The 11,424-nt window shown below is 64.0% G+C and overlaps 1 protein-coding gene across 2 annotated transcripts in view; it reads right to left on the bottom strand.

Annotated features, from left to right (window-relative positions):
• Positions 1-3,897: 3,897 nt before the first annotated feature.
• The window catches only part of SEZ6L2 (seizure related 6 homolog like 2), a 23,496-nt gene continuing 15,969 nt past the window's right edge, over positions 3,898-11,424 (bottom strand). Inside the window, exons 10-18 of one of the 2 annotated variants that reach the window (XM_037898790.2) lie at positions 10,532-10,670; positions 10,082-10,278; positions 9,587-9,781; positions 8,361-8,552; positions 8,015-8,206; positions 7,674-7,742; positions 7,216-7,333; positions 6,875-6,971; positions 3,898-5,198 (exon numbers count right to left, since the gene is read on the bottom strand). In XM_037898790.2, the coding sequence (XP_037754718.1) occupies positions 5,169-5,198; positions 6,875-6,971; positions 7,216-7,333; positions 7,674-7,742; positions 8,015-8,206; positions 8,361-8,552; positions 9,587-9,781; positions 10,082-10,278; positions 10,532-10,670 (1,229 nt within the window). In that variant the 3' untranslated portion in view covers positions 3,898-5,168. The remainder of the gene's footprint in view (positions 5,199-6,874; positions 6,972-7,215; positions 7,334-7,673; positions 7,743-8,014; positions 8,207-8,360; positions 8,553-9,586; positions 9,782-10,081; positions 10,279-10,531; positions 10,671-11,424) is intronic. The other variant, XM_043548610.1, reaches the window with a different exon arrangement.

Here is an 11,424-nt window from a genome sequence, read left to right as displayed (position 1 = left end):
TGATAATTGTCAGTTAAGGTGGCACCTTTGCAGAGGAATAGATGAAGCCCTGGGGGGTGGGGGCTGGATGTGTGATGACACACTCTGAGGAATCCACCAGCTCACCGCTGCTGGCTAAGAAGTTCAGGCGACTTTCCTTGGGCCCTGACGAGTTGGTCGGGGTAGTTCACACGTAACGCCCAGATGCAGCAGAAATCATTTCATTACCTTTTTATTATCTGTTGCAATTAAGTATTAGTCATTATTCATTAATTATTCATTTGATTTTGCTTGCATGCAGTTAAGCAGCTTGGCAATGTCATGCATATTACACTCCACGTACTGCCTTGAGTTATGGGGTTAGAGGCCGTCTCCACTGGGTTATAAATGATTCGGGTTTGGTCTTGCGTTCTGGGGGTGAGATTAGACGACCCTCCTACCCCCATGGTGCTGATTCCACAGCCCGAGGCTCAGAATAGTTAATATGGGGGGTCGGGGGGTAAATATATTTTTCAAATGACCAAGTAGATATTCCAGATTCGAATAATCCGGCCATGTAACCACTCGTTCCACCTGGTCTTGGGGTTTCCTATCTGAAGGATCCCACGATGCAGTAGAACCTCCGAGTTACGAACCGACCAGGCCGCCGCACCCCTCCTTGGGAACCGGCCGTACACGATCACGCAGCCGCAGAGATCAAACCACAGGACTGTACGGCACGGCGCTCTGTTAAACGTAAACTTCCAAACGCGTCAAGGGAAAGCAGCGTTTTCCTTCCGCACAGGGGAGTTTCAAAGCTGTGCCGAGTCAACGTTCAGCTGTAAACTTTGGCAAGACCCAGAACGTTTTGTTCAGAGTTACGAACAACCTCCGCCCCCGAGGTGTCCGGAACTCCCAGGAGCCACTGCAGGGTTTTGCCCAGCCCGTGCGGGTTGCACGCCTTGCTGAGAAGACGCTTTCGAGTAATCGCCAGAGACGTCCACAGTCACGATACGTTTGCTTGGACACCACAACCAAGCTCCACCGAACGTCAGCGCGGGAGATTCGAAAGAGCCGCATGAACTCACCACGCGTCAGAACCAGCCGGTCGAGGAACAGGTAGAACCGGCCCCGCTCTGGGTCTCGGTAACAGGCTCAATGGTCCCTGTGGGGTAGGTTGAGATGTGGTTGACCAGTCTGTCGTTTATAACGTTTTATCTTTTCTTCTTCCTCGGCCTGGGGGGTTCTTCCCTGTGCACCACAGCCTAGTCTCCGTCCGTGGGCGCAGCCTCAGCTGGGTAACACTGTTGATGGGTTTGGACCCTGTTTTCAGGAACCCAACTCGATACACCGAGGAACGCAGTTTGCGAACACTGCAATCGCAACCAAATCATTTCTGACACGCTCTGGGCTGTAACACAGCGGGAGACAGACGCACGGCTGGTTTTTCACTTTTTTTTTATTATTAAAATACATTTTGGGGTTTTTGCTCTGATTTCCCCCCAGTTCTTTAGCGCAAATGCTCCTGGTTTAGACGCTTTTTGCAGCTTCTGCAGCAAGAGAGGTGGCTGCTTCCCGACCAGGGCGCATTGCTAGTTTGCCATAATAAACCCGGTGCTAAAAGCTCACACGGGTCTGGCCTCCCGTGCTGCGCCGTCCGCTTTAGCACAAGCCTTCGCAGCGGGACTTGGACTCAAGCTTTTCAGCGTCAATTTGCTTGTACTTGGGAGACAGAGACAGAAAATCCTGCTGACATTTGGTGGTTCGCGGTAACATTTGGCAGCCGAAGCAGACGGAATCTAGAAGGCAACATTCCAGCTGCACATTTGAACGTGTAATCAAGGTGCAAACAAGCGTGTAAAACCCTAAGAACCAGGTACGATTTGATCGTTATTACCTTTGTATTAACACGGGCGGGTTTTTCCCCTCCAGGTGTTTTTCCTTTGACCAAAAAGCCTTCAATTCGTTTTTTAAAAAAACCCAACCAAGCCTTTGTTTGCGGTTGAATGATTGACTGAGGCAGAAATACAGGGCCATATTGTTATCACTGGGGCCTTTCTGAACTTTGCAAAACAAAGCGACTTGGTAAGATCACGGTATGCCGCGAGATATTACAGCTAACCAAACAAATTGCAGCAGGTTTCCACCTTTGTCTCCCAAGCAAATTAGCACCAAAAACCCTGGACCTGCACCAACCATGATCACCCTCCCGCAACTGCTAAGGGCTGATTCTGTGCCGCATCCTGTGGCGGGGAGTTCCACAGGCCCACACCCTGTACATCCTGTAAACAACCAGCCTGCCCCATCGATTTGCCCCAGTCCTCTCCCTTCACAGAGGGCCCCAAATTGGTCTCTGCGGATGCTGAGCAGAGCGTGAAGAATGGCGAGGAGGGGGCTGTGCCCCCTCCTCTCCCCGTTTCTGCCCTGTGAGGAGTCAACTCACCGTTACAGCGTCTCCTTGTGGCCGGGCACGGCACAGCAGCTCCGCCTCGCCAGACGCTCCCCTCCAGCGGGCTCCCCGGCGCCCCTCAATTTAACTCCACCCTTCTGCGGTCACGAGAAAGTCCAAAGTCCAGCGCCGTGGTACCGGGGCTCCAGCCCCAGCTCTGGGCCCCTCGCAGCCCTCTGCTCGGCGTCTCAACGTCCTTATCCCCTTATATGGGGGGGCAGAACCCACCTGCCCCGGTCCCAGCCCGGGGCCCCCAGAACAGGGCTGACCGGCACCTTCCCCACTGCTGTGGCCCCAGAGCTGGGGAAGGGGCCCCAGGGCGCAGCCATGTGCCTCCGCCCAACCCCCAACCCTCCCTCCTGGGGCCGGCGCAATGGGGCCCTGATCTCCGTCGGGGGGGGGTGGTGCAGAGCCCGGCGTGACGGGGCCCTGATCTCCGTCGGGGGCGGGGGGGCTGTGCAGAGCCCGGCGTGACGGGGCCCTGATCTCCATCGGGGGGGGGGGGGGGGTGCGGAGCCAGGCGTGACGGGGCCCTGATCTCCGTCGGGGGGGGGGTGCGGAGCCCGGCGTGACGGGGCCCTGATCTCCGTCGGGGGCGGGGGGGCTGTGCAGAGCCAGGCGTGACGGGGCCCTGATCTCCGTCGGGGGGGGGGGGGTGCGGAGCCAGGCGTGACGGGGCCCTGATCTCCGTCGGGGGGGGGGGGGGTGCAGAGCCAGGCGTGACGGGGTCCTGATCTCCGTCGGGGGAGGGGGGGGGGCTGTGCAGAGCCAAGCGTGACGGGGCCCTGATCTCCGTCGGGGGGGGGGGGGGGTGCGGAGCCCAGCGTGACGGGGCCCTGATCTCCGTCGGGAAGGGGGGGGGGGGGTGCAGAGCCCAGCGTGACGGGGCCCTGATCTCCGTCGGGGGGGGGGGGGGGGGGGGGGTGCGGAGCCCAGCGTGACGGGGCCCTGATCTCCGTCGGGGGGGGTGTGTGTGCAGAGCCAGGCGTGACGGGGCCCTGATCTCCGTCGGGGCGGGGGGGGGTGCAGAGCCCGGCGTGATGGGGCCCTGATCTCCGTCGGGGGGCGGGGGGGCTGGTTGGCTCCAGGCAGCGGGGGATGGGACACGGGGCTTTGCCTGACCAGGGGGCACTAGCTCGGTTGCGGCCCCAGGGCAGGGGACCAGCTGTTTCCTACGTCCGCCCCCCAGGCACCAGGAGACGCAGACCCCGAGGCTTTTACAAATGGTGCAGTTTTATTTATTGCTCCAAAATAAAAGCGAATGGAAAACCAGGACAATGCGGGGCGGGGGTGGAAGGGGGGACACGGGAGGGGGAGGGGCCGTACCCCCCCCAGCAGGTCCTGCCCCAGAGTGAGCCACCAGGGACGCGGTGTCCCTGCCGCCCCCCCGGGGTGAAAGGCATTTAAAGGGACGTAGCAGAAGAATATGTATCCTCCCACATGTCACTCTTTAAAGGCAACGTCACTGTCTGGCATCATTTCATTTTGAGAGTGTCCCTTTAAGGACAAAACACAGGGAGGGGATATACACAGCTGTACCCATCCCTTTAAGAATAACAAAGATAGGAGGACACTTTGAATAGCATCCCTTTAAGGATAAGTGTCCTCCTGCTTTTTGTCCTTAAAGGGGTGAACATAGAAGTAAATATCCCCCCTGTGTTTTATCATTAAAGGGATGCTGTTAAACTAAATATCCTCCTGTGTTTTAATCCTTAAAGGGGAAGGGGTCAGTTGTAGCTATGTTTTATCCTTAAAGGGATGATGTTTAACTCAGTGTCCTCCTGTCTCTTTTTAGACTCCTTAAAGGGGTGGGTTCTAGGGGTATCTATGGGCCAGTGTTTTACTGTTAAAGGTAATGATTAACAATTATGTTTAGCCTTAAAGGAGCACTGTGAAAATAAATGCCCTCCTGCCTGTTTTACCCTTAAAGGGATGAGTTCAGGAGTAACTACCCCCTGCATTTTATGCCTAAAAGGAGCGATGGGGAATTATTTTTACCCTTAAAGAGCTACAACCTCCTACCCTGATTACCCTTAAAGGGATACGGTATAAAACACGGGAAGGTATTTATTGTTTGAGGGGACCCTGACAAGGAGCAAGGGATAAATACCCCCTGGCTTTTCCCTTAAAGGGAAGGACAGCGTCACAAGACGGGGGCAGGGGGGAGAGGCCTGGTTTGTTATTGGGTGGTCTCTCAGGTGGTCTACGCCATGCTCCAGAGCTCTGCGTGCTAATATATTATTGTAGGGTCTCCTGCAAACCCCAAGGCGGCCGCGCCCCTTCGTTACTCCAGGGCCCCGCGAGCCGCAGGGCTTTGTGCATTGTTGTGACTGCAGGGTGGGCCTGTGTTATTGTAGGGCCTCCGGCGACGTGAGGCTGTCGCTGGAGGATCTCCGGAGAGCCGCAGGGCCGCGTGCGCCGGGGTGGGATGGTTTGTCACTGCAGGGTTTCCGACAACGTCCAGTCGGCCTTGGGAGGGGGGGCGGCACAGACCCCGCGCCTTGCCAGCCAGGGTGGGGTAAATAAATAAATAAATAAATAAATAATGAACCCGGGGGGCGGGGTTATAAATTAATTAACTAATTACCGAAGCAGAAAAGTGTGAGCGTTGGCACATGGACCTGGATATGTACAAAGAGGGGGAGGTGGGGGGAGCGGAGAGACAGGACAGGGCCCCGCCGCCACCACGCGCTGCCCCCCCCCGCGTCGTCTCTTCCTTTCCGCCAGACGCCCCCTCGCTCCGGACGGGGCACACGGCCCGTCAGATGGACACTTCATACTCCCTGGTGTCCTGGGGGTCAGAGGGGGGGAAACACAGCGTCACTTGGGGAATCGGAGCCCTCCCCATCCGTTCCGCTCCCGCACATCTGTTCCCAGCCCATCCCCCCCAGCAGCCCCCTGGCCCACACTGGCCTCCCCCTCGGGGGGATACAGTGGGGGAGGGGCTCCCGCCTAGGGTCGCCAGGTGTCCGGTTTTTGACCGAAACGCCCGGTCGAAAAGGGACCCTGGTGGCTCTGGGCCGTTACAAGTCCGGTCGGCGGCGCAGTGGGGCGAACCCAGGCTCCCTGCCTGCCCCGGCCCCACGCGGCTCCCGGCAGCGACGGGCATGTCCCGGGGGGGGCAGGGGTCTCCGTGCACTGCCCCCACCCCCAGCACCGGCTCCACAGCTCCCATTGGCTGGGAACCGTGACCAATGGGAGCTGCGGGGCCGGCGCCTGTGGGCGGGGCAGTGCAGAGCCCCCTGGCCCATCTGCCAAGGGGCCGGAAATGGCGGCTGCTCATGGGAGCCACGCGGAGCGAGGGCAGGGAGGGAGCCTGGCTTAGCCCCACTGAGCCGCCGACCGGGAGCCGCCTGAGGTAAGCGCTGCCCCACTGGAGCCTGCGCCCCGAACCCCCTGCCCCAGCCCTGAGCCCCCTCCCGCACCCTAACTCCCTCCTGCACCCCATACCCCCTGCCCCAGGTCAGAACCCCCCCACACCCTAAACCCCTTCCCGGAGCCTGCACCCCAAACCCCCTGCCCCAGCCCTGAGCCCCCTCCCGCACCCTAACTCCCTCCTGCACCCCATACCCCCTGCCCCAGGTCAGAACCCCCCCACACCCTAAACCCCTTCCCGGAGCCTGCACCCCGACCCCCCTGCCCCAGCCCTGAGCCCCTCCCGCACCCTAACTCCCTCCTGCACCCCACACCCCCTGCCCCAGGTCAGAACCCCCCCACACCCTAAACCCCTTCCCGGAGCCTGCACCCCAAACCCCCTGCCCCAGCCCTGAGCCCCTCCCGCACCCTAACTCCCTCCTGCACCCCACACCCCCTGCCCCAGGTCAGAACCCCCCCACACCCTAAACCCCTTCCCGGAGCCTGCACCCCGACCCCCCTGCCCCAGCCCTGAGCCCCCTCCCGCACCCTAACTCCCTCCTGCACCCCACACCCCCTGCCCCAGGTCGGAACCCCCCCACACCCTAAACCCCTTCCTGGAGCCTGCACCCCGACCCCCCTGCCCCAGCCCTGAGCCCCCTCCCGCACCCTAACTCCCTCCTGCACCCCGAACCCCCTGCCCCAGGTCGGAACCCCCCACACACCCTAAACCCCTTCCTGGAGCCTGCACCCCGACCCCCCTGCCCCAGCCCTGAGCCCCCTCCCGCACCCTAACTCCCTCCTGCACCCCGAACCCCCTGCCCCAGGTCGGAACCCCCCACACACCCTAAACCCCTTCCCGGAGCCTGCACCCCAAACCCCCTGCCCCAGCCCTGAGCCCCAGCCCAGAGCTCGCACCCTGCACCCCCTGCCGCACCCTGCACCCCCTGCGCCAGCCCAGTGAAAGAGAGTGGGGCAGAGCGACCAATGGAGGGAAGGGGGCTGGAGTGAGTGGGGGCGGGGCATTGGGGAGGAGGCGGGGCATCGGGGAGGGGGTTTTCGGTTTCGTGCGATTAGCAAGTTGGCAGCCCGACGCCCTGGGGGGCGACTCACCCCAGCCTCGTACAGCGGGTTGCTGAAGTCGGACTCCACGGTGATGGGCCTGTAGCTGTGGGAGCTGGAGAAGCCAAACAGGGACTTGCCCTGGAACCTGGCACAGAGACGTGGGGGGGTGAGAACCACATGGGGGGCCCGGCCCCACCCCATGGGCGACAGGGCCACCACCCCTTTAAGAGTCTCCAGCTCCACCCCCAACGAATATCATTCCACCCCCATTCCAACCCGCCCCTTTAAGACTCCAAAGCCCCGCCCTCAATGATCACCCTGCCCCTTTAAGAGCCCCAAGCCCCGCCTCCCAGCTGCCACACCCTCTGTCCTCATTGGCTGTGACTTACTTAGTGTAATAGACGTAAATGCCGCCAATCAGGAGAATGACCAGGATGATTGGCAGGAAGATCGCCAGGGCGATGTTACCCCCCTCCATCTGGTGGGAGGGGTCTGTTGTCTGGGTGACTGCGCAGAGACAGGCGGCCAATCAGAGAGGACAAAACCAATGACATCATAGCATCCCTTTCCCGTTCCCTGCAGCATCCCCGAGTGTGGCACTGGGACCGGCAGTGACGGCCAGGGGAGAGCGCCCCCCGCCGAGCCCCCCGCCCCCCGGCGCCCCCCCCGAGCCCCCCGGCACCCCCCCGAGCCCCCCGCCCCACGGCGCCCCCCCCCGAGCCCCCCGCCCCGCAGCGCCCCCCCCGAGCCCACCTGCTCCCTGCCCCACGACGCCCCCCGCTGACCCCCCTGCCCCACAGCACCCCCCACTGAGCCCCCCCGCTCCCAGCCCCACAGAGCCACCTACGGAGCCCCTTGTGCCTGTAATTTAAATGACCTTCTAGCTTCCGGTCGTCCAGTAACTCCTCATACGCCACTGAGGACAGAGCAGAGAAACACTTAGAGGAGAAGCAGGGGGCTGCGGGTCGGGAGCGGGGGGCACCGGCAGAGCTGGGGGGGGCAGGGCTGGGCTAGCAGGGGGCTGCGGGTCGGGAGCGGGGGGCACGGCAGGCCGGGGGGCTGGGAGTCGGGAGCGGGGGGCACGGCAGGGCTGGGGGGGCAGGGCTGGGCTAGCAGGGGGGCTGCGGGTCGGGAGCGGGGGCCACGGCAGGCTGGGAGCGGGGGGCACAGCAGGGCGGGGGGCGGTACCTTTGCAGAGGGGCGGCTGGCTGGTCCACTGGGACGGGTGCCCCGCGAGGCAGGTGATGGTCACCTCCCCGAGCAGCTCGAAGCCCTCGTAGCAGAAGAAACGCAGCGACTCGCCCGCCTGGTAGTGATGCTTGTAGAGCGTCTGGTAGCCGTTCTCGGGGACGCCGGGGTTCAGACACGGCTCGTACTTCACTGCCGGAGAGAGAGAGCCCTCGACGCTGCCCCCACTCCCGCCCCGCAGCCCCGCCGGTGCCCCCCAGCCCTGCCGGTGCCCCCCACTCCCGCCCCGCAGCCCCCCAGCCCTGCCGGTGCCCCTCACTCCCGACCTGCAGCCCCCTGCACTCACAGACACACTTGGGGACGCGGTCGCTCCATTTGGGGGTTCCAGTGTCGCGGCTGTAGCAGGTCAGGGTGCTGCTCCCCTCCACCACGTAGCCCTCGTGGCAGAAGTACTGGACGTGGGAGCCGATGGAGAAGCGTCGGTCTGAGACACTTCGCTTCCCGTTGGCGATCTCCCCCGGGTCAGCGCAGTTCACGACTGTGGGGGGAGGAAGCAACAGGGTATGAGACACCCGGACACATACTCGGGCTCCCCCAAGTCAGGACAGAGACTCAACCGTGACCTTGGACTGAAGCACTAAACTGGTGTGAGCAGTGGGATCCCAAGAGTCTTTCATTGGCCTGGGTGGCGGGAGCCATGACCTCACCCCGGGATGGTGGCAGGGGCCACAACACCATCACTGGTGTGAGATGTAGGATACCCAACCTGGAACTTCGTGGCTAAGGTCCCGTGCAGGAGGAAAGGACGCTCCCCTTTTCCTGTGTCTGAGATGGGATTTGAATTCACAACCTGGCCTCCAGCCCTAGCTGGGGATTTGTGCAATAGTGGTGGCAGCAATGGGATACCTCACTGCACCACCCCCGGCCAGGGGGTCTCGTTGTAGGGAGGGGATACTCTCTTGGCACTGTGCTGAGATTCCAACTGGGAAGCTTGGCTCTGAGCCTCAGAGAGGGGCAGGTCCCTCTCTCCTGCTCCCCCGGCATGGGCTCTCCCCAGACGGGGTGAGCCCTAGGATGGGTCTCAGGAAAGGGAGTAGACTCCCCCTTTTGGTGCAAAAGGCAGGCACCTTAGCACTGAGCCCCAGCCTGAGGTAGCCTAAGGGCTGGTGGCAGTAGTGGGATACCCAGCTGTGTTACTATTGGTAGCAGTGGGATGGCTGGCTGTCGTGGCTGGGAGACTTGGTACTCCCGGCCACTCTCTTGTTGGTACTGTGGGATCCCTGACTGTGCCGCAGGAGCAATGGGGTTACCAGGCTACCCTGTTAAGTAGCCAAGGGTAACGGGGGGTGGGGAGGAAGTGGCAGGAAGTAGATCATGGTGAGAAGACAGGAGACAGGAATGGGAGGGACAGAGGGATACCTGGCCATGCCATTGGTGGGAGAGGTGGGATCCAAACTCAGGCCCATTGGGGGTTGGGATGCCTGGCTGCGCTGTTGGTGGGAGCAGTGGGATCCAAAGGCAGCCCATGGGACTAAGGGTCCCAGGAGAGATGGGGGGGCAGGGATCACTCACTCTTCTGGCAAGTGGGGGGGCTGTTGCTCCAGGCCAGGTCCCACTGGCAGGTGAGGATGTCGGAGCCGACGATGTCATAGCCCGGCTCGCACTGGTAGGTGAGCACCGTGCCCCGGATGGCGGCCGCGTGCGAGGCCGTGCGCCAGCCAAACTCCACCTCTGGCAGCTCCGGGCACGTGTCGTTCCGGGGCACCTCTAGGGGTGGAGAGGTGAGGGGGGGCAGGGTTCCCTTCCTGCCACCCCCTGGCCCCCACCCTCCTCCAGCCTGGGTCCCCCGTCAGCCCCCCACCCCTCATCTCCTGCTGCCTCAGAACCCGCCCCCAGCGCTCCCTTCCCCTGCCCTCGTTCCTCTCATCCCCCGTCCATCTGATCCCCTTGTGCCTCCCTGTGATCCCTCCCCCCTGTTGCCTCAGTACCCCCTCCCAGCCGACTTCTCCTCCCTCCTGAACCTCCCCCCACCCCCACTGCCTCGCCGACCCTCCGTACGGGCCCTACCGGAGAAGCGGATGAGGAAGCCCTGGCTCAGGCCAAAGAGGGGGTCGCTGGGGTCCGACTGGAACTGCAGCGTGGCGGCGCTGGCCGAGGTGTAGAGGCGGAAGCGGGGGTGGGTGCCCATGTACTGCCCCAGCACCCGGCCCGTCAGGTCCTCGCCGTCCAGCACCGTCAGCACATCGCTCTTCCGGATGTTTAGGCTGTGGGGGGTGGGAGGGTGTCAGGAGGCTAGAGAGAGACTGGGGGCCAGGGCAGCGATGGGAGGTTATGGAGTCAGAGGGGAGCGATGGGGTACATTGGTGTGAGCAGTGGGATACCTCACAGCACAGTTGGTGAGAGAAGTGGGATGACGGGGGGAAATGGGTCATGACAGCAGAAAAATTGGGGGGGCTCGGCGGCTCGGGACAGAAGGGAAGGAGGAGGGTTTCCGGGGGGGGCGGGGGTGGTACCTACATTTCAACATCCAGCAGGACCCGCTTCTCCTCCTGCACCCGGATATTCCAGACACAGTCCTGGCCTTTGCCGTAGCTCTGGGGCCAGTCGGGGGAGAGCACCACGCCGGCCGGGTCGGACAGCTCCCCCCCACACAGCGCTGTGGAGAGCATCAGTGTCATCGGGGCCTGCGGGTCGGGAGCGAGGGGCGCCGCGAGGGGAGGGGGGCTGCAAATCGGCAGGGAGGGGCGCCGCGGGGGGAGGGGGGGGGCTGCGGGTCGGGGGGGCGCGGGTCGGGAGCGAGGGACGCCGCGGGGGGAGGGGGGGGCTGCGGGTCGGGAGCGAGGGGCACCGCGGGGGGAGGGGGGCTGCGGGTCGGCGGGGGGGGTGCCCGCGGGGGGAGGGGGGGCTGCAGGTCGGGAGCGAGGGGCGCCGCGGGGGGAGGGGGGGCTGCAGGTCGGGAGCGAGGGGCGCCGCGGGGGGGGCTGCGGGTCGGGGCGCCGCGGGGGGGGGCGCGGGTCGGCAGCGAGGGGCGCTGCGGGGGGAGGGGGGGCGCGGGTCGGGAGCGAGGGGGCGCCGCGGGGGGGGGGGGCTGCGGGTTGGGGCGCCGCGGGGGGGGGGGCTGCGGGTTGGGGGCGCCGCGGGCGGGGGGGGGGGGCTGCGGGTCGGCAGCGAGGGGCGCCGCGGGGGGGGGGGCGCGGGACGGGGCGCCGCGGGGGGGGGGCGCGGGTCGGCAGCGAGGGGCGCCGCGGGGGGGGGGGGGGCGCGGGTCAGCAGCGAGGGGCGCCGCGGGGGGGGGGGGGCGCGGGTCGGGGCGCCGCGGGGGGGGGGCGCGGTCGGCAGCGGGGCGCCGCGGGGGGGGGGCGCGGGTCGGCAGCGAGGGGCGCCGCGGGGGGGGGGGCGCGGGTCGGCAG

This window comes from Chelonia mydas, chromosome 6 (genome assembly GCF_015237465.2).
Source record: "Chelonia mydas isolate rCheMyd1 chromosome 6, rCheMyd1.pri.v2, whole genome shotgun sequence".
In the NCBI taxonomy this organism is placed as follows: domain Eukaryota; kingdom Metazoa; phylum Chordata; order Testudines; family Cheloniidae; genus Chelonia; species Chelonia mydas.
This window is presented reverse-complemented; position numbering and strand designations above follow the sequence as displayed.